Source organism: Gopherus flavomarginatus, chromosome 9, assembly GCF_025201925.1.
Source record: "Gopherus flavomarginatus isolate rGopFla2 chromosome 9, rGopFla2.mat.asm, whole genome shotgun sequence".
NCBI classification, from domain to species: domain Eukaryota; kingdom Metazoa; phylum Chordata; order Testudines; family Testudinidae; genus Gopherus; species Gopherus flavomarginatus.
This window is the reverse complement of record NC_066625.1, coordinates 86,735,425-86,758,573: the sequence shown is the minus strand read 5'-3', so window position 1 is coordinate 86,758,573 and position 23,149 is coordinate 86,735,425. Positions and strand designations below refer to the sequence as shown.

General features: G+C 42.1%; 1 protein-coding gene across 11 annotated transcripts in view; it reads left to right on the top strand.

Annotated features, from left to right (window-relative positions):
• Nucleotides 1-23,149, top strand: part of MEGF11 (multiple EGF like domains 11) — a 385,567-nt gene that overhangs the window by 343,264 nt on the left and 19,154 nt on the right. For 4 of the 11 annotated variants that reach the window (XM_050967528.1, XM_050967526.1, XM_050967527.1 and 1 more), the window contains 2 exons: nt 4,406-4,524; nt 13,425-13,491. The exons of 5 other annotated variants lie outside the window; for them this stretch is intronic. In XM_050967528.1, the coding sequence (XP_050823485.1) occupies nt 4,406-4,524; nt 13,425-13,491 (186 nt within the window). The remainder of the gene's footprint in view (nt 1-4,405; nt 4,525-13,424; nt 13,492-23,149) is intronic. 2 more of the 11 variants (XM_050967536.1, XM_050967535.1) reach the window with 1 other exon arrangement.

The following is a 23,149-nucleotide window of genomic DNA, read 5'->3' as shown; positions in this document are numbered from 1 at the left end:
CCTGATATTCTATGATTCTATGACTTCAGTGCCACCACTCATGTCACATACACCTCAGGCTGATACTGGAATTCTGTACATGGATTGAGGGCACAATAGGATAAGGTTATGTCTGCGCACTCCTGGGTACCTACAGTGACTCTCTAGTTGTCCTCACCCATATAGAGCAGCTTCTTACCTAGCCGTAGCCACGCTGCCACCAGCTAGGAAGTATGAAGCTTCGGTGCCCAGGGACGTCAGTGGGAATTTGGCTGAATAAAGACTGCGTGATCAAGCCCTAAGTGGGTCAGCTCCTATCCTGTGTGCTGTGCACAAATTGTGATGCCAAGACCATTATTTTGCTAGTTTCCTTTAGTGGCCTAGGGCTGCTCCTGTGTCTGGAGTCTGTGTCTGCTCCCTTTCAGCTCGCTGGCTCCAAGAGATGTAGAGTAAACAGTGAAATTCCTTTCCAAAGTCTCACATTATTTTAGTTCTGAAAGATGGTATTAGAGCTTTGACTTTTAAACATTACTGAGGCCAAAAATCCACGCTCATGTGTAGTAGAGATTATAAAAACAGAGGGCATCAGTGGACAAAGAATGTGGCAGTAAAATAGACTCTCTGCTCTCAGATCTGCCTGGCTAACGATGGGAAAGAGAGCTATCCCAGGCAGGGAGAGCAAAATATTGGATCTAAACTGCATCACATGGATCTGAAAGCAGAAGTTCTCCCCGAAGCTTGAAAGCAAGTACGTACGCCCAAAGATGAGAACTATACACTCACTTCTGGTGGAGTATTTTATACCACATATCACAGAACTAGAGCTGTAATAGGAGGTCACGTTATTTTTACTGTGTCTGAGGGTCTGTCTACACTATAATTAGAAAACCTGTGGCTGGCCCGTGCTAGCCAACTTGGGCTTACTGGGCTTGGGCTCAGGCTAAGGGCTCGATTAATTTGCAATGGAGAGATTTGGGCCCATACTGCAGCCCAAGCTCTAGGATCTTCCCACCTCATAGGATCTTAGAGCCAGGACTCCAACCCAAGCCCAAACATCTGCACTGTAATTAAACAGCCTCTTAGCCCGAGCCCCGCAAGCCTCTGTCAGCTGGCATGGGCCAGCCGCTGGTTTCTAATTGCAGTATAAACAGCCCCATAATGCTTTAGAGCTGAGAGGGGTTTTCATTTCTATGATATATTTTAAGGATTCCTCCAACTACATGGTTTTTGTTCATTTGTTTGCACTAAGGGTGAGGACCAGCACGAAGTCCTACAGGGCTAAGTGGTGTCCAGGGCTGTGGAGGCTCTTGACTCAGGGGTGAGTTACATCCCAAAAACCCCTAATTGTGCAAGGACCATCCTGATAAGTAAAACTGACCCCGCTCCTGCTGCAAAGAGTTCACAATATAACAAAGACCTTTTCAGGTAAGGGTCCTGATGCTGCCATGTGATCTGCTAGCACTAGCCCTCACAGTCTGAGTCCATGTGTTCCCATGAGTCTCTGCCTGAGTGCAGAAGTCTGCTGCAGCAGATCCTATCCCAGGATCACGGCCAAGCGATGGAAGAAAACAGTACACTGGTGTATGGCTTTTTAATTATTTCATTGCTTCCAAATTCCCTCTTTTGTTACCAGACTCTGTGCCTGGCTGCCACTGCCTCATTTTGAATTCTTCGGCCTGATTTCACCAGGGGACATGCGTGAGCAGATCCTTGTGTCCTCCTGTTGTTCCACTGTCATCACCAAGACTGTGGATCGTTATGCCTGTACAGTGTCCCATTGAAGTCTGGGCAGGGGGCTGGTGTTGATCCTGCTCGGTGCTGATAGAGGTGCTGCAACTACGGTGCTGGGGGCGCTGCTGGACCCCTTGGCCTGAAGTGGTTTCCATCATATACAGGGTTCACAGTTTGGTTCAATGGCTCTCAGCACCCCCACTATAAAAATTGTTCCAGCACCTTTGGGTGCTGAGCACTCTGGCCCTGATCCAGGCATTAGTGGGACTACTCATGCAGTTTAAGTGCTTTTACTGGATTGGGGCTGAAATGCTCAGCACCTTCCAGAATTGAGCCCAGCCTCTCATGCTTGTGTGGAGATCTTCATGGACCCCTTAGCAGGATAGATCCTTCCATACTAATGTGCATTAATCGTAGCCTAGCACCCCTGGGTTTTCACCATTTGGAATGGATACAAGTCTTGCCTGAGATAAGTTGTTTTTCGATGGGGACAGGAGTTGATCTGCACTTGATGTACTTTCAGCCAGCATTTATTAGTGCTTCTTGAACAAATGTGTAGAAGTCAGACCCTGCTAGTCAAGGTGAATCAGCTTATGCGGATACTTAATGGAATTGCAGAGAAGTTGTCATTCTGAGTATGTGGTAGTGCCAGTAGTAAAGGAAGAAAAGGTTTTTGGCAATTCAGACTCATGTATTTATCTCTCAGTGAATTCAGATTCATTAATCTGGCACTGAGTTTGGTATTCGGGCAGCCTAGTAACACTTTTTCAGCTGCTTTTAGCTACTGGTTCTTCTCAGATATGAAAAGGGGCATCAGAGATAACAGTGAGGGTTACATGTCAATATCACTCAGCTGGTTGCATTCAGCTCTAGGCCAGGAGGTTATGGATTCAAGTCTGTAACTGGGACATAAACAATACTGACACATACTTCAGTGAAGCTGTCAGGGGTACTGCCCCATCTGATCTTTTGTAGAGGCTGTCTCTGTGAAAGCTAAAGATCCTCTGTCCTTTAGAATGGGGGGAGACCCAAGTATCCTGGAGAACATGCCGTCTCTCAATAAAGCAGGTTCAAGGCTGTATGTGAACTACTGTATTTCTGATGAGCACATAATGGCTACCACATTTGTGCTCCAGTTGCAGTTCTTGTTTGCAGTCGCACAGTGGTGGCCATGTCTTGTTAAATTTGATTGTAAATGTCACAGAATTATAGTCCTAAGAGATGGCAAGGTCCTGGCAGGCCATCTAGGCTCCCAGTCCCCTGCAATGTGCAGCATTGCCCATACTGTATATTCACTCTGGATCTGTCTGTCTACATATTTAGATACTTATATAGCCCCTCGTACTGTCATAGCTGAGTACTTAGGGGAAAGAGTTTAGTTATCGGGTGCTATGGTTAAAGACAAATGCACAAATCTTATCTGAAGGAGGTTAAATACAAAGACCTGTGGACAAAACACTGTGTAAGATGTGACCAGAATATAGTACACCAACTTTAATCCTTCAGGCCTGGAATCACAATACTCTGGTGTGATGTACTTTGCTGGCAATAGGTTCACAAAAATATCTGAAATGAAACAGTTGTATCACAGTTAATGCAAGAATTCAGCTCTGTATTGCAGCCAAAGTATATTTGCTGCCATCAACTGTTTACTAAATTGCTCTGGGTGATCCAGCAACAAGTCTGCATTGTCAAAGGTGTAGGTTCATGTGTGGCCTCTTTACTCTGCCCTAGCACTTCTGTTATGTGCACAGTACAGATGAAACCCTACAGCTGAATCCTTTGCAAACTAGATCTCCACAAGATGTCAGCAGAGCAAAGTACAAGTTCACACGAATACGCAGGTGTTGGGTAAAACTAATCCGTTTGCTCTTTACAGGGCTTTGCCTGTTGTGCTGTTTCTTTTTTAACCTTTCTAACCTATCCTCCTTTCCTTTGCTATTCAAAGACACATTTCAACAATTTATTGTTAAACTGAAAAAAAAAATCTGGATTGGTGTTTACAGGAGAACTGCCAATATAGATACCATGCTACTCTTTGTAAAATATTTTGTACAATGAATAAGTGTGTTCTTAATTAACAAAAGAAATACAGAAATGTGCCTTTAACTCACCAGTACAGTTACTGATGTTTGCATTTCAGTGGTATAGTACTCCTTTCTTTAAGCCTTTGATCAAAGACAGCTATAGAAAATATATTTAACCCTTGGTACAGACATTTACAGGACCTTTCTTTCTAATATTATACACTCATAATAAAAAGTTGTAATTAAATGTTTCATAAATATTATTTTCATTAATGGTTAGATGGTTTAATCTATAGAAGAAAGTGTGCGATAGACTTGCCATTCTCCAAGTTTTGCATTTCATCTTTAAAATATAATGCACTTTGTCTACCAGAAAATAGTTTTATTTTTTATTGATGATCTTCAAAAAGATAAAACTACATGTTCCCTTAAATATTTTGCTTTTGTGGCTGTTTGTAATCAGTTGTATGCTAATAGTAAAGAACTTCACACCATCCTTAGGTCAATAAAAGATAATTTAACTGATCTGGAAATTTATGATGTATCTACTAGTGTGTGCTTATCAGTTTCTGGGACCTGATCTTCCCTAAAGTGTATTACCCATTTGCGACTTCCAAATTATCTATATGGCTTCCAAAGTATTTTGTGATGACTTGTTTTCTTCCCAGATGTATCTCAAGGTAGCGGGAGTATACACTGTTTTTCCAATCCAAGCTACCACACTCTGTCATGTGGTGTGACTTCACGCTTCTTTACCAATAATCTGGATGGAAACAGCTCCAGTAAGGTAGATATTATCGCACCCCAATGTAGCAATGTTCTTATCAGTTCAAGGAAATATACCAACGTAATGCCTTTTGACTGCTGCTTTCTCCCAGCCTGATTTTAACATTCTAATAATGAAGAATCCTAATGCTTCAGCCTAAGTTACACAAAAAAGGTCTGCTGTCCCATATGTGTATCTGCATGATCTCTGTGCATGGTAATTAGAACTTCAGCATCTGCAACAAGGGGACAATAGACCTCAACGTTTTAGCAATCTGAGTTTACTTCATGGAAAAACTAACAAATAGCTCTGCTGGCATTTATTTAAATTTAAATCTCCCCTTCTTAATAAAACAAAAGTAAATGAATGAGCCATAAATACAGTAAGCCATATAACTTCACTGTTAGTTGTTTAACTGATTGATCCCTGTGCAGAATACCCAGATGTAAAGGAAAGTTGCAAGATGTTATCTAGCCCCTTGGTGAACGTTATGCTATTCTAAGGCAGCGCCAGCAGCTCTGCTGATACTCACTGCTGCTCAGTAGGGGTTCTTTCAGGTTGAGTATCTTACTCAACACAGTCCCATGGACTTTAATTGGACATAGTCACAGTCTAAGGTACTACTCACTGTGATTAAAGGGTTCAGAATGTGACAACTAGGCATGACATTTAGACGATGTTCATTGGTGAGAATACCTCTTCCTGTGGGGCCACACCAAGCAAGCAATTATTTTAGGGAAATGTCGTAATTGATTTAACTGGGGATGTCTGCTCAAAAAGCGATGGTACGCTGTGGTTCATGTCATTCTGATCAAATGTAGCTCTTCTAACCAGAAAGCCACCAGGGCAATATTAAGAAAAGAAGAGATATACTACTGTAAAGGATATGCAAAATGCTTGCACGCATCCTCCCTCCTGAATACTAAAAGAAAATCTCATTCCAACATAATAGAAAATTTGGCTCTACAGATTTTGTTGCGGAAAGTTAAGGCAGATATGTAAATAATGAAACTGCCTTTTCAATAGATTGATTGATTTTTGTTAATAATGCATTATTTTTTACATGCAGATGCCCCCCTCCATATTATATGCTTTTGCACCCCAGATTGAAAGTGCAAATGCTAATAGTTGTCAAAATTGAGGTTCATCTCCACGAGCGGGAGCCTTCCCAGCTAATCCTTCTGAAATAATTGCAATGAATTCTGAAAAGGTCAAAGCAAGTACCTAGCTTGGTTTCCCAGCCTGCAGTGCTAGTTTGTCACTTCGCCTCTTAAAATATTCAGCTGCTGGAAGGAAATAAAACCCAGAGAACATTTTAGACCAGACTGGAAGCCATTTCCTTTCCTTTACTGCCCTCTGTCAATCATTCAGTTAAAAGGTTATCACAGTGTTTTAAATGGAAAAACAATGGATTTTATATTTTTCTTAGAGTACTTGTCAAAATATATGGCCTGGCTTTTCTTTTAGGTTCCCCACTATCTTACTTATTCATGAGAAGGTGCTACAGTGTTGTATTAGCTAGGCCGGCATCGAATAAGCTGCTTCTCTATGCAATTTTCTCGACAAGTAAAGCAAAAGAGCATATAAATCCCCTAACAGCCACCTTAACGATTTTCATTTCCTAATCAGTTTGTCTGATGCCATCCTCGCTCTCTGCAGTGAAATATGCACACTTTGTACTCGGAGTACATATCTATTTACAGTGCGGGCTGAGGTCACAACAGTCCCAGGGACAGAGCGCAAAAAAGCACAAGAAGAAAATGACAGGAATTCCCTGGGGTGTTGAGTATGCCTGGACCAGAAAAAGTTGGATTTCTAATCATCCCTGCACTCTTAAGGGGCAGCAGGCCTTTGGGACATGGAGCTGTAGCTGTTCTTCTAAGATTTCCTTATTAGAGGGCAGGGGACAACCTGGGTGGAGGGGTAAGAAAAGAGGACAAACCTTGGTCCAGGCTGAGAACTCTTTTTCTCTCTAGTGCTGCCTCTCTCTCCCCATCTCTCCCTTCCTCTCACTACCAGTCTCTTCTTTTTCACTCCCTCTCCTGCTCCCTGTTGTCCCCTCCCTTATCCTTTCCATTCCCCCATCTTATCCCTTTACCTGTGTCCTGTCTTATCCCCCTGCATTTTCTCCATCTTCCACCCTCTTGCCTATTTTCTCTCCTGCCCCAGTCCCTGTCCTATGTCCCTGTTCCCCCCTACTTGTTGTAGGTTGCAGGCTGCTGCAGCAGCAGAAAGTCAGTTTCATTGAATGTGAGAGAGGTCAGGATGTTGCTACTTAGCTAACGTTAAGCTTCTTGAAAAATTCTGTCCTTGTCAGATTGCAAATGGTTGCCCAGATAGTCCTAGTGATATTTATGCTCGGGCTAGATTCTCATTGATCTCAATGGAAGTTTTGCCCAGATAAGAACTAGATTTCAGCCTTATATAAGTTTATATGCTAGGATTTTTTTCATTGGGAAAATTTACTTTAAGGGGGAAAAAATTCCAAAAACAGTTGCCCTCCACGGAAGATGAAAAGAATATTCCATCTTTGCAGAAAATAACAACTTAACGTAGCACAAAAAGACAGTTGTAATCAGACTTCACACAATTACTGCATTGTAGAAACTCAGAAATGGCCCAAAACTATTCAATTTAAAAAAAAAAAAAATCAGTTCTGGTCCAAAGCTCTTCATGTCCAGTTTTCATTCAGGGGGCTGAGTTTAAATGGGCTTGGAAGGATTAGATTTTTATCAGTGAATGCCAGTAAGCGTCAATCAACACACACACACACACACACACACACACACACACACACACACACACACACACACACACACACACACACACACACACACACACACACAACCAGAAAAGTAAGAAAAATGCAGCTTGAGAACTTAGGGTTTGATTTAAGGATATTTACTTTACATATTTTGACATGTGATTTTGACAAATTGTATTTTAACAGTGTTAAAGCTTTTATCTTTTGAATCTCAATGTCTATTGTCATTAAACAGTTATTGTCTGAACCTCCCCTCGATTTCCCACAACTGTGAAAATTTAAATCCAATAATAATTTTAAAAGTTTAAAAATGAATATCAATACTACCCACAGAATTTCTTTTTTTTTTTAATCTAATTCTGCCAGACCTATTTAAAAACCCTGGGAAAACAAAGCTTTTAATGAAACTCTGTGACCCAAATGGTGCAGCTGGATTAGAAATCACCATTTATTACTCGGCATTGCTACTGCAAAGCCTCAAACCAAAAGAGGGGACCACAGGCTCAGCTGGTACAAACAGACATTGAAGCCATTGAAGCTGTGCCAGCTTACACCATATAAGGATGTAGCCCAAATTGTGTGGTTCTTTTCTGTGTTACAGTGTTCTAAATAGGCTTGGCAGAATTTGATTGATTTTTTTAAAATAATTTCAGTGGGTAATATTGAGGCTTATTTTTAAAGGTTTTTTTAATTTTTATTGATTTTAAATTTTCACAGTTGTGTAAAATTAGCAGGGAGGAAGATATCAGACAACTAACCTCAGAGCAGACTGTTAAATACGAGAGGGCAAATGCCAAATTGGTTGTTAGTTCTATACTTAGATTTCACCAAGCAATTTTAGCGAAAACTTCTCAGGCCCTATAACAGCCTTAACATGGAGTCACAGACAGCCCCCTTGGATACTCCAGTCTATCTCGCCACCCAGCTGAGCCTGCCTTTGTGATAGATGGTCCTTTACACCAAGAATCACAGCAATATTCAGGTTACTCCCCATTCCCAAAGGACCAGTCACTTGCCTCAGTTCAGTTGCACCTTAGATCTCTCGGCAAAGACAACACTTGTAGCCAATCCTATAATAAGCTATATAAAGATTCCTTAAACAGGAGAGTTGTTTACAAGGTTAAAGCAGATAAACATAGATACACAAATGAGTTACAATTTTAAGTTTCAAAAGGTAATAGAAGCTTCTATAATTAGCAAGCTCTATATGCCCTTTAGGGCTAATCCAGGCTAAGCAGCTGGGGATCTCTTGCTTGTACCTGGAAACGTTACCCCTCCCTCCTCCTGAGACTTGAAGAAGAGCTCTGTGTAGCTCGAACCCTTGTCTCTCTCACCCACCGAAGTTGGTCTAATAAAAGATTCTACCTCACTCATCTTGTCTCTCTTATATTCTGGGACCAACATGGCTACAACAACACTGAAAAATCACAAACTGTCAACATCACATGTCAAAACAAACAAAGGAAATATCTTTAAATCAAACTCTAAGAAGTCCTCTAGCAGCATTTTTCGTACTTTGCCTATCTACGTATCAATTATTATCTGTGGGAATATTTTTTCATTGGTTCATATGTGCAGTTAAACTGACATTTACCAATACAAATCTAATCCTTCCACACCTAGTTGCAAAGCTATCTGCTTTTTAGTGATTGATTGCTACTTGTCTGTGTTTGTTATGACTGTACCATTTCTGCACATGGCATATGATCATCTCCGTCAATGCTTTCCTTGGTTTAGAGAGAGAAAAAGGAAATGCTGAATGAAAACTGAATGACTCCTATCTTGTGTATTAGTGCAGTCCAGGTACACAGAGGAGCCAGCCCGGGTGCGAGCATGCCCAATCACCTGTTCTCAGGCGGAATGACTGTGATTAGAAATATCACACACAACCAAAAGATTATCATCTTTGTCTCTGCTTCTGTCTATCTTTTGGGGATGAGGGAATGAGAAGAAAGGCTGAGAGCCTGGCAGAGAGATGACTAATGGGCTGATAACATATTTTAGCTTTGCTGGCTGAGCAAGACACTTGTAGACAGAAAATTTGAAGGAATAGAATAAAGCAACAGACATTGCTACTGTTGCTCTGTCTGTTCTATCTAATGTTAGATTAATAGAGTCTTAGGCTTTAAGGCCGGAAGAGATCATTGTGATCCTCTAGTCTGATGTTGTGCCTAGCACAGGTCATAGCACTACCCTGGATTAATAGTTGTGGTAGAACTAAAGCATATCTTTCACAGAGATTAGGGAAAAAATTGACTTGGATATTCTATTCCTTCAAATCTAGTGTTCTGGCATTAGTCCAAATTGTGTGTGTGTTTAATGGGTGTAATTACACCTGTTATGGCCTGAACCCTTATTCTGATTTGCAAACCAGCATTTGTTGGCCCAGGTATCCATTTGTGTACACAATACTACACTTTATAACTCCAGATATGGGGACTCAGTGTAACATGTCGTCTTGTTTATTTTCAGCTAAACTGTTTCAGAAAGCAGTTAGAGAACCACAGTACTATAGGTTTGTGTGTGTACATGTAGATATCGTCTCTTGTATTTTATACGTTGAGTGCACACACACAGAATGAGAAATGATTGCCTAGAAAGGAGTACTGTGGAAAGGAATCTGGGGTTATAGTGGATCATGTGCTAAATATGAGTCAACAGTGTAACGTTATTGCAAAAGAAGCGAACATCATGATGGGATGTATTAGCAGGAGTGTTGTAAGCAAGATACAAGAAATAATTCTTCCAGTCTACTCCCTATTGATAAGATCTGAACTGGAGTATTATGTCCAGTTCTGGGCACCACCTGTCAGGAAAGATCTGGATAAATTGGAGAAAGTCCAGAGAAGAGCAACAAAAATTATTAAAAGTCTAGAAAACATGACCTATGAAGAAAGATTAAAAAAAATGGGGTTTGTTTAGTCTAGAGAAGAAAAGACTGAGGAGGGACATGCTAACAGTTTTCAAGTACATAAAAGGTTGTTACAAGGCGGAGGATGAAAAATTGTTCTCCTTAACCTCTGAGGATAGGACAAGAAGCAATGGGCTTAAATTGCAGCAAGGGAGATTGAGGTTGGACATTAGGAAAAATTTCCTAACTGTCTGGGTAGTTTAGCACTGGAACAGATTGCCTAGGGAGGTTGTGGAATCTCCGTTGCTGAAGGTTTTTAAGAACAGGTTAGACAAACACCTGTCAGGGATGGTCTCGTTATTACTTAGTCCTGCACTGAGTGCAGGGGACTGGACTAGATGACCTCTCGAGGTCCCTTCCAGTCCTGCACTTCTGTGATTCTGTGAGTTCCTTGTGTGTATACTAATGCACGTTGATACTCTGTATAAAACACATGGGACTCCTGCAAACAATTAGAAGTGAGTGTGGGGGAGTAAGAACTGCATGATTTGGCCCATGGTTATTACACATCTTCACTTAAACTAAACTCCAAGAAAACCTAAGAACAAGAGTGTCCAACCCTGCCCTGGTGCAGGAGGAAAGGGAGATGGCGTAAGGAGTCCCCCCAGCTTGTGCCCCTGTGCGTTGGCTGCAGGACTTGGACCCACCCAAGCAGAAAGACCCTACAGGGCTAGGCACCTAAATGGATGAGCCAGTTGCCCTGCTCCCCTCTACATCAGCTAGCTGAGCTGCCACGGAGGTGGCAGAGTGGCCATGCCTCCCCTGAGCTCTGGGGAGCATGGTGCATGTGGCGGGCACATGGCTTCCTGGAGCTCCTGCTGGAGCAGTGCGCATCAGCCTTGTCCTCTACCACGAGCTACACTCGCTTCAAATGGCTCCAGGGTTTGTGATTCCCATGTACCTGTCTTTTTTTAAACCTACTTACAGCCCCTACCATATACATACAGATTTAACTGCACAAAACTAAGTCTCACCAGTAAAAATACAAATGCATCCCTTGCACTCCCTAAAAGGGAGCATCAGTACAGAGTTGCGTGCATTGCTAGTGACAAGCCCTAAGGGTCTTATCCAATTCCATGTGCTGTTACTAACTCCAAACTCAACCACGATTTAGGAAAGTTCCCTGAGCCCTTCAGGCAAATCCAATTCATACTTACACATTAGAACTGTGACTTTAGACATCTTTGCACTGAGGCCAGGTGAAACTTGGCAGTTTCAGCTGGAATTCACATGGAGGTTTGGATCCATTCGAACCCAGAACAAAGTGAAATTCTGGTGCTATGAACACATAAGATCACACTCAGCGTGAATGAGCTTTGCACAGTTCCAGTCTCACTACGGCAGTAGGAGCACTCACCCAGTACCATGTGAAGTTTTGTTCTACGCTAGGAATAGCAAATTTCAGATTGTACAATTAAAGTGCCACTTTATATGCATTTCTTGAGTAACCTGTTAGCCTTAAGCACACGACATATGGTTCAGTACACACCGATAGCTATTATATAGAAGAATTTATTCTGAGGTAGCTTTTGTTCTGAGTTTGAAATTAAAATGGACGCTTGTATATCAGATTCACTGCGTGCAGTTGGAAATTTACCATGTCATTTCCATTCTAGCTATAGGGAATGCCAGAAACACTGGACTAAAGTCAAACACTGGAGCATGGGAAATAAATGTGTTGTGTAAAATGGTGCCCACAGTGACTAGATAACTGCTAGAGCTGGGCAGGAAACAGTTTTCCCATCCCAGGAGAGTCTTCAAGATTTAAAAAAAAATTCCTGGCCCCGGATCTACCAAAATCTTGAAAATGTTTGCAAACAATAATCCAAGAGAAATTTCAAATCATGTTATTTGAAAGGTTTTGTTTTGAGTTTTGACTTTCGCTTTTTTTGTATAAATTAATTGAAATTTTGAAACCCCCCAAAATTTTCATTTAAAAATGTTGAAATGGAATGACTGACAGATTTCAAAACTTTTTTTTTTTGAGAAATGTTTTGAATCAGGAGATATGTCAAAATGACCCTTTTCCTACAGATAGTTTTGTTTTCAATGTATCGTCATTTTCTGACAAAACATGTCATTGGAAAATTCCCAACCAGCTACAGCAAATCACAGGCCCTTCCTGTTTATCCAGAGGCACCTTGGCTCTAAATGTAAAGTCCATAAATTCAATAGTGCTAACGTCTCTGCATACAGAGACCCAGAAAGTGAATGAGCCCTGGAGCACAACCACCAGAGTGCATAAGGACTCTTTCCTCTGCTCCTTCCAGTGTGGGGATGGAGTCGTCATCCTTCTGCACAGGTCAACATACAGGGGGAGCATTGTGCATCAGCTCAATGGTTGGTGCAAAGTGCTCACCTTAGAACAGTACTAGGGAGGTCATGCCTCAGATAGATACCGATTTCTCCAGTGCTTCTTCTGGGCCATGTTGTCTCTGCAGTGCCCCCTAGACCAGGCTTGTGGCTAAATGCTAGTCTGGCTCAGTTTAAGCTTATCTTGACATACAGTCTGGAAATGGCAGCAAACTCAAGAGCATATGGTAACGTGCTTAATACAATAGCAGCCTTCACCGGACGCTACTATTTTCTGTTGCTGGCACCATGGGCTGTTTTCTTTTTAGACTTTATCTGCTCTAGCACAGAAGCCAGCTGCTAGTGCAGCCTTGGCACATGGCATGACCCAGATGCCAGTCTCTAAGATAAAACTTTCCAGCAGTGGTGTATGGTTGGAAGCCCTGGACTCTCTTCTGATTGTGTTGGCAGATCTGCCTGTGGCTTCATGCCTTGTTCTTCTTGATGTTGTTTTCCTTGAATTGTGAGAAATCTTGTATCTTTTATATCTGTTAACTAAATATATCGATGCATAATTAAATCCCCCTTATTCCAAACAGCTCATGCCTGCATGCTTATGTAGGTTTTTTTGCTATATTCATCTTCATCGTTTGCTTTGAAGCTGCCAGTGTGTGTCTCCATTTGCACAAACATTTGATTTATAATTAATGGTTGCCCTAGGAAGTCATGCATTTTTCCAACATGCTTGTGTACATTGCTTAGTGAAGTGTCCTTCCTTTGTGATTTTTCCCGTATGGTAGCTACAAATTTTCAAATGATATATATAAAGAACTGAGTTGGTGAGGCAGAAGTAATATTCACCTACCATTTTGGTTTATGGTATAGTTGGGTCAAGATCTTGAGTGGTGGGGTTGTTGGTTTCAGCGTTAACTCATTGTCATGCTTTTTGAACAGCTCAGTAACAAAGTCCTTGACAGAGAAACTGCAGACCGGAGGCCGTACAGCTATCTGAATGATCTAGGTCAGTAATTTTAAACAATTTAATTGTTTAAGTAGAATTTAGAGCAATTCCAAGGCCAGTTCAGTCATCCTTAAAGGTACTAACAATAAAATAATATTGGCATTGTCTTTATTTCACTAAAAGAATTACTAGCGGTGAAAGATCTAGACTTGACTGTAGTTTTCTTTACCACAAACCACACCTTGTGGAAACTGAGCAGACTGTCTGGCTTTCTGGTTTGGTCTGTTGAAGCACACTGATCTATTCCATGCATGGGAGGTCTTTTTGGAACTCACTTAGAACAGTGAAACTCATTCAAGTTACGATTTCTGTCCCTCTTTCCTGCTTAACTGATATAAATTATTAAATAAATTGAGACCCCTGCAAACCTTACTCAGTAAAATTCCCTTTGAAGCCTGTAGCTGAAAAGGACGGGTGAGGTAGGAGTGACAACATCCCAGTTAATCCTCCAGTGGCCAGTTTTTGATCTGCGTGGCACCACCGGTGTGGTAGAAAGCAACCCAACTGTAACAGTGCATCAGGCCTAATGTTCCTTTCCATTCCCCAGCATGAGTTCTGACATGGTTTGAGCAGCTGGTATCTCCAAGTAGGTAAAATGCCATATTTTAGATGCTGCTGACGAGCTGTCCCATTTGAACACCTGAAATGTAGCTCATCAATGGCAGAAAGCATTTGCCTCTTACTTCTGGTAAGTTGTAAAGTATTGGCTGCTGAAATGTTGCTGGAAATAAAGTATGCAGAAGGGCTAGTGGTAAGCAGAATTTTGTGATATCTCACAACACTCTGGGCAGAGGAATGAATGTGAAATACTATTGGGCCTTACAACTGTCACTATTCCCTTAGTTAGACTATGCTTTATTGGCACGGAGGATAGCAATGGCTATACCCATAAACCAAGTGTCATTTTCAATTCCTGCTTCAGGAAAATCACAAACCTGTAGGATTTCAATGCAAAGCTTTCTGCATCACCAGCCATTGATGTGCTCATCTGCATGAGCAGCAGAGAGTCCTGTGGCACCTTATAGACTAACAGACGTATTGGAGCATGAGCTTTCGTGGGTGAATACCCACTTCGTCGGATGCATGTATCTGCATGGTAATTCAGAGAGCTGCTGTGCTATCCTGATGTGTGTTTGCCTATTGTATATAGAGATTGAGGGGAAGGCATATGAATTCTGCACAAATTAAGTTTGTCTTCATCTTAGTTTTTCCTCTACCACTTTATCAGTCCTTTACTTTCAAACACTGTTTTCATTTGCTTGTGGCCTCTTGCACCTCCTGTGTACCAGACTTGGTTTGCACACCTGTATGTTTTTTTTTTTCCTAGCAGAAGCATTTCTAGGTGCCTTTGGATATGAAAAAAGTGACATTCAATAATGATGAGCAGATTAGTAAAAGATCTCAAGGAAAAATAGATACAATTTCTTTCCATTGCACTTTGAAGCCCAGATGTCTTGTTTTAGACCAAATTTTCCAGAAAAGGTTCTGTTTCACATGGAAGCATAAAAAAATGTGCATTTTCTCTGAGTTTCAGCATGGAAATTGATGATCACCCAGCCTCATTTTCAAAATGTTGAGGTTTTTGCTCCAAAACAAAGCCATTTTTGCATGAAAAATTAGCAGATTCTCATTTGAAAATGCTGCTGCTTTTGAGCAATAAAAGACTCAGAATCAGCCTATCTTCTCAAATTCTGAGTCGCAAGTACTTTTCATAGCCCTTTCAGGGAGTAGCATTTCAATGGCACTTCTCCCGATAGGGCTGAGTGCTGGATCCTGATCCCAAAACCATACACTGGGTCAAAGATGATGGCCGAGGGTTGCTCCTTTATTGTGTCCCCTAAGTGGTCCAGAAACAGTAGATGTGTAGGTTAGGTGGAGATGGGGAAGAGAAATCCATGGATGCTCAGTGGCAGACCAACCACCACAAATGGAAAACTCATATCTTCCTCCGTTGCTTCTCAGCCATCTCTCTTGTTTTTTCTTGGTGAGACAATAGTGCTGAGGGAGACGCTTTTCAGACCTACCAGACCAAAGGATCAGCTCCCAAGGCTCCTACAGTCAGCTTAGAAATTGCAACTATTATAAACACTAATTTCAGAAAATAAAATTAAATCCAAGAATCCCTCTTTGGAGACTAACTCAGAAATATCCAGATGTTAAGCCCTATGAATTCAGAAAGAATTTTCCAGTTCTTTATTCTAGCTCTGGAAGGACCTAGGGGATGCATTTTGGACATGCCATGCATGCTAGCAGGCTTTTCAATATTCCCATGCCATTCCAGCGCATAGATCATAAAGGTAACTGCATGTGTAGATGACAAAACAGAACCTTAGGTAACCTTTTCTCCTTCTCCCTATCATCCTAAGGGGACCTGTACAATAAATCTTAGATATTTGTGGTTTCTACAGTTAAGATTGTTCTGGCAGGCTGCACCTATTTTTACCCCTTTGGGAAACATCTTTCCTTTTGATTGCCCACAATTGCTAGTTTACATCTGTCTTTTCTGGGTTATGGGTCATTCCCTGTTTTTCTTAGTGGAAAAGAGAAATGCTGTCTGGGAGCCATGTTTCAAATTTCCCATCTAAAGGACTGATCGTAATTGGGGATGGGGAGGAACGGGCAAAGGAATGGTTCCTTCTTTCAGATGCATGCCCTTTTGTTATACCAATTATATTAGACCAGTAAATACTAGCAGGATCTTATTAAAGGGGACAAGGCAAAGATGCCACATTTATTATGATAACAATTTATGACTAATAACTAATATCTTAATTCTTATACACACACATTATACCTAATAGCTATACACACACACACACACACACACATACACACATTCACATTATACCTAATACCTATACACACACACATACACACATTTACAAACACACACCCACATTCATCAGGTGTTCTGCAGCTGCTGCATAGTTACCAGTCCTGAAGATAGCTTAAGTTCATGGCTTGATTTTGCAGCTTGGGTTCGTAGCTTGTGGCAGCTAACTGGCCAGGAAAGCTGGGCACAAGGCTGAGCTGGATCTGTGTTGGGCAGGCACCGATGTTCTTCCATGTTGGCAGCAGAATGTTACCCAGAGTCTCTCATCTCACCCTTCTTTTTTACAGGCTTTTAGTTTGGATTCAAAGTCTATAGGTCTTGCTGTGTCACGCTGCCTCTGGGTTTAGATTGATCACCCATCAATTGCAGGCATGACTTTCAGCCTTGGACCTGGCTTTGATCTTCCTTCTGTTGTTCTGTTCTCCTTTTCTTTTTAGGGTGGATGCTTCTTACTTTGTTTAGGGCTGTTGTCTAGGTCTTCAGCCGTTGGTATTTGAACTTTATCTCATCAGGACAGGCTGGGGCTGGAGGTTGATTCCACCATTCATACATACCTCATTCACACATCTAAACTAAACTAATAAGATTACAGCAGGGTGTGCAAAAATGAAGGTTGGAGGAAGCTTTTACAAAATGGAGTGAGTGTTTTAAAATGGGGTTTGAATTACAATATGGAACAGAAGTTACAGTATAGGCAAGTGTAGTGAATGGTGAACAGAAGTTAACAACTGAAAACAATTTCATTTATCAATTCTACACGCTAATCACGATCCAGTAATGATGAAAATCTAGGAGATAAATCCATTCTAGGAAGAACTAGCTACAGCTTATCCATTGGTGACTGAACACGGGAACGGAACTGTAAGAAAGGTTGAGCACGTGGCCCCGGACTATTACCAACATGCTGCATTAACAAACTCTCTGCATTTGTAACTAAGGGCCCAGTCCAACTCCCAGTGTGAGTCTGTCTGTCTGATTTTAATGGGAGCTGCTTTGGGCCAGTAGAAGGGAAGCCGCTCAGGAACAAGTGAGTTATTCATATGCTATCAGTGGGGCTGCATGGAATTTGACCCAGCATCCTTGCAACTTCCTTAGTGCACACTAATGCCTTTTAGGCTTGTAGATCCACGGAGAAGAGTCCAAGTGCATTAAGAGCTTTAAGGAGCATAGAATGGGCCAATTCACTCAGTTATATCAGCATATTCTTTACTCGTTTTACTGAGTAGTCATTTTTCTTCCCTTTGATTCCTGCTGGAAAGTGAACTCACTAGAGAAGGAATGGCAGGCCTTGGTGGGGACCAGGTTTTTAATTGAGTCCACAATATTCACATGTTCAGATGTTTAGGAATATGTGGAAGGGCTACTTGGATCTCAGTTAAATTTCCATCAGACTTTATCATCATAACTGGCATATTTCCCTCCTAGATTCTAAACTGGTTGGTCAGCGCTGGTGCAGAGAGGTAATTGTATCTGTTTAAGGGGATTGGAGGAACCCTGATGGTGACAGGCACGCATCAGGCAGGTAAACCCCAGTGCACAACTTATTGTCATGGATGCGCTGCAGAGAGATCAGTGTTTGAGCTGTAGACTTTGATTCAGGGTATATTACTTGGCTGCATTACCTTCATGAAACCTAGTCCTGTCAGCTTGAGGAAGTGGCTTGTCTTTGTTTTTTCTCTTTCCTGCCTCCCATTACAGGAATATTGAATGTATTGCCTGTTTGTCTGGCTTTAGAATATTCTGGGTCATGTTATTCAGGTGTGGGTGATATCCAGAAACAGTGGTTCTCAAGCTGGGGCTGCCACTTGCGTAGGGAAAGCCCCTGGCGGGCTGGGGCGGTTTGTTTGCCTGCTGGGTCCTCAGGTTCGGCCGATCGCGGCTCCCACTGGCTGTGGTTCGCTGCTCAAGGCCAATGAGGGCTGCAGAAAGCAGCCCAGGACAAGGGATTTGCTGGCTGCCGCTTCCCGTAGCCCCTCATTGGCCTGGAGCAGCGAACCGCAGCCAGTGGGAGCTGCGATTGGCCGAACCTATGGACCTGGCAGGTAAACAAACCAGCCCGGCCTGCCAGGGGCTTTCCCTACACAAGCGGCAGCCCCAGTTTGAGAACTACTGTCCTAAAATAACAAGCTAGTACGTGTGTGCATGGAGGAAAAATACCAGTAAGTATACAGATTTTAGCCTCTGGAGCCCATACTAAATAGGTCCAAAGTCTCAAACCACTCAATAAGTTTACAAAAAAACCACATTATTTTGCTAATTAAATCAAGTCTTAGAAGCAACATGCTGTAAACAAGAATGGCTGATTCTGTCTGCCATGGGGCTTTTTATAATACTGTCCCCAAATGCAGTGTCTGAGCACCTGGTTTGGGGTATGTTTGCAACAACTAAACAGCCATGACAAATACAGATATGCTTCAATTGTTTGAGATCCACTCTATTTGGTTCAAAATTTTCTCAAAGGTTAGGGTGTGTGGGAGAATGCTTCATTCCAGGATTTTGGTGTAGTCTGAAATAGAAGAGGCTAGTAGCATACTGTGAATTTAGACCCAGACCCAAAATTTCCCTAAATTCAGGATCTCCAGAACTGGAATGTTTATGTATTTTCACATTCCAGTTAACAAAATAATAGAGCACACATCTCTCAGCAGCTCTGGGGCCCTGCAGGAGAATTTTGAGGAGTGTTGTGTTGTAAACACCAGTATCAAAAGAGGGTTATGAAAGCATGATGTAGCAGAGACAAAGTGTGTGTGTGGGTGTGTGAACTTGCTTATACAGTTTTGGAAATTAGGTTAAATTGTATTGATGTTACTCCTGTTAATTTTCTGTTCATCTCTTTCAAATCTACAACAGTGTTTCTACAACAAAAGAAACATTTCTGAAATATACAATATGTATGGAACATACATATATGGAATACATATGTGTATATGTGTGCGTGTATATGGGGATCAGTCAACCAGTGCTCTCTGGCTCAGTGGAAGGTGACTTGATCATTATTTTGGTCTGTCTGGTATCCTGTTCAATAATAAAACTAGCAATTATATTGTCTTTGGCAGCTGCCTTACCACAGGGCACATACCAGTATGTCTTTAAAACATTAGTCTTCATAGTTTTCTGTCACTTTTATGTAACGTTCAGTGAACATATGATATGTTCTGTTCTGAGCCCCATGTTCCACTTCTCCAGCCTGTTTTGGTTTCGTGTTTAGCTTATTAGGCAATAGAAAAGAAGGGAAAAGTCATGAAAATTACACCACGCGGTTCTTTGGAAGATCACATGTTTGATTCCACTGGAGGATAAGGAAGTGATTGCCATTGCATTAGGAAAAGAGACCTAACTTAAACTTTTGCAGTCCTAGGGTTAGTGCTTCACTAGGCAGACATCAGCTTTCCTCATGCCCATGCTGTACGCTCTATTCTGACCTTTAGCTCAGCTGCATTATGCTAACCAAGCCTGCTAATTCTTGGCCTTTCCATTTTAACTGCCCAACGGTACAGAAATACACACACTCAGAAATCTCGGTAATCAAGGAGAATCTCCAGAAGGTTCTTTCTGTTTACAAACTGGGCTTTACAGGCACAATTCTGCAAACTCTCATTCAGGCAAGTAGTCCTTACATGAGTAGCCCCATGGAGTTCAGTGGGACTTGTGCAGGTATGGTCCACTCATCTGGGTAAGGACTATGTCCATGGGTAAGAGTTTGCAAGACTGAGTCCTGTGCATTCAGAAAAGCTTGGTCTAACAAATGGTTAAAACCAACAGGTGAGGTGACTGGTAGAGACAGGCCCAGGCTGGATTTGGATGGGAACATTTGGGACGATCGGGGCACCTGGATCATGAGTTTTGGTTTAGCCTCTTCTCTCCTTCTAATGAGAAATAGACAAATCTTAAATATAAAGGATATTTTCAAGGTTATGCGACAAAATATTGACATACCTGGAAAGTAATTGGAAAAGGCAGATCTCATTATTATTCCTATTCTACCATAAGTGTGCATGGTAGTTGACAGACAAATAAAAGCTGAGGTCCCTGCTCCAAGCAGTTCACACACTAAAGGCCAAATTCAGCTCTCGGTTTGAGTGAATCAGGAGTACGTGTATAGCCAATGGTCAATGGTACAAGCTCCACTGAAATTACACCAATGGAATTGAGATCAAGAATCTGGTCCTCATGAAGAATTACTGAGGGATTTCACAGAACTGGGTGACTGGACAAAAAATTGGTAGATGAAATTCAGTGTTGATAAATGCAAAGTAATGAACATTGGAAAACATAATCCCAACTATACATACAAAATGGTGGGGTCTAAATTAGCTGTTACCACTCAAAAAAGATCTTGGAGTCATTGTGGGTAGTTCTCTGAAAACATCTGCTCATTGTGCAGCGGCCGTCAAAAAAGCAAACGGAATGTTGGGAATCATTAGGAAAGAGAGAGATAAGAAGACAGAAAATATCATAATGCTGCTTTGTATGCCCACACCTTGAATACTGTGTGTGCGGTTCTGGTCTCCCCATCTCAAAAAAAATGTATATGAGAATTGGACAAGTACAGAGAGGGGCAACAAAAATTATTGGGTATATGAAATAGCTTCCATACAAGGAGAGATTAAAAAGACTGGGACTGTTCAGCTTGGAAAAAAGACAACTAAGTTGGGATATGATGGAGGTCTATTAAATCATGAATAGTGTGGAGAAAGTAAATAAGGAAGTGTTATTTACTCCTTCACATAACACAAGAACCAGGGATCATCTAATGAAATTAATAGGAGGCAGGATTAAAACAAACATAAGTACTTCACACAAGCACAGTCAACCTGTGGAACTCACTGCCAGGGGATGTTCTGAAGGCCAATCACATACCAGGGTTCAAAAAAGAATTAGATAAATTCATGGAGAATAATTCCATCTATGGCTGTTAGCTAAAATGGTCAGGGATGCAACTTCATGCTCTGGGTGTCCCTAAACCTCTAATTGCCAGAAGCTGGGAGTGGATGACAAGGGACGGATCACTCGATAAATTGCCCTTTTCAGTTCATTCCATTTGAAGCTTCTGGCACTGGCCACTGTTGGAAGACAGGATACTGGACTAGGTGGACTAGTGGTCTGACTCAGTATGGCCGTTCTTATGTTCTTAGCTAATCATCTAAATCCTTAGTTTCTGAACTACCAAATTGTAGGAGCATGTTAGTGGATCTAGACAACAGTCACCCATATATTCAGAACTCTTCATCAGGATGTTGCTTTAGATCTTCATAGGTGTAATGGAGAGATGTATGTATACATCTCATGAGGGCAGCCAGCATAGATATGGAGGAGGGATAGCTCAGTGGTTTGAGCGTTGGCCTGCTAAACCCAGGGTTGTGAGCTCAATCCTTGAGGGGGCCATTTAAGAATGTGAGGCAAAAATCCATCTGGGGACTGGTCCTGCTTTGAGCAGGGGGTTGGACTAGATGACCTCCTGAGATCCCTTCCAACCCTGATATTCTATGATACTGTACATAGACTGACTTCATGTTTCAGTGAACATGACTTATTGTTTCTCAGGGTAAATCTTGACCTGATAGGTACCTAATTCATGCCATTCTTCTCTATAGACATCATGATCTGCTCATTATTCCCTAACGTCTACTGGGATATCGCTCTGCAGCATCACTCCAATTTTCTTCCATGCTTATTTTTCCTCTAAATATGAATACTTTAATCAATATTTTCAAGCCATTTGCAGGGACTAGGTCATGTTCTGAGGATTTTGAGCCACCAAGCAAGGTTGTTCCTCTCTGCTCTGTTACTACTTTTGTAGGTCAGGGACTCTTCATGTGATACTATTGCATTATATAAGCAATGCCCCTTCCCATGGTCCCCACCCATTGCTCATTGAAGGCTGGGACCCCCCTTCGTCCCTGCTGCTGCTCCCTTTATACTGGGATAACCCACTCTACCTCACTAACCCTCAAGTGAGATGTCTGCCGCTATCTCTGTTCCATACAGGCTGAACTTCTTATCTCCATCCCAGTTGTTATTTGATTGTAATTGGGCTCCTTCTCCTTGCCCAACCCTGCACAATACACTGCCCCCCATTCATTCTGCATCCCCACTTCTGCAACTACGCTGGCCAAGTAGCTCTGCTCCTCATGCTGATGCTCTGAATGTTGACTCTTTCTACAGTTATTCTGGACACTATTAAGGGCTCAATGTCCTCCCCCTTAAGGCAGTGCCCCACATTTGAGGATGCTGTGGAGTTGCACACTCCATCTCAAAGGTGAAGCCTCCTGGGTCACCACCAACCCCAGGGGACATGTGCCCACTTGTAGCTCCATGCATGTAAGCAGATGAGACTCTGGTACACACCAGGAGATGCTGCACTGAGTGAGAAGGTACCATTTTTACACAATTTCCACTTCCGCTGCACTGGAACCAGTTCTCCATTGCACTGTGAGTCCCTTTCTGCAATTCTTGCAAAATGAAAGGGTCTTCAAGAGGGCAGAAATAACCCCCAGGAATCCCCCTATGTAAAAGGGGTCCCCCACTGGCTTAGAACTGCCAACGGAGCCCTGTCCTGCTGCTCCCAGCTCCTGGAGGATATGCTAGGAGAGGACGGAGGGCGAGGAGGAGGCAGGCTGGGACAGGATGGTGGTTCATAGTGGGCTATGGGAAGCAAAGTGTAAGGTTGCTTTACTGTTGCCAGGGCTCTACCAGCCCCAGAATACAGGTAGCACGAAGGTGGAGCAGAGCCACCTCTACCCTGACCCTCCAGCCCCCTTTCCTGTGCTCTGATCAGGGATGGAGCAGTTGTGAATCAGGGCCGATGGTTTTTAACTTTGGACT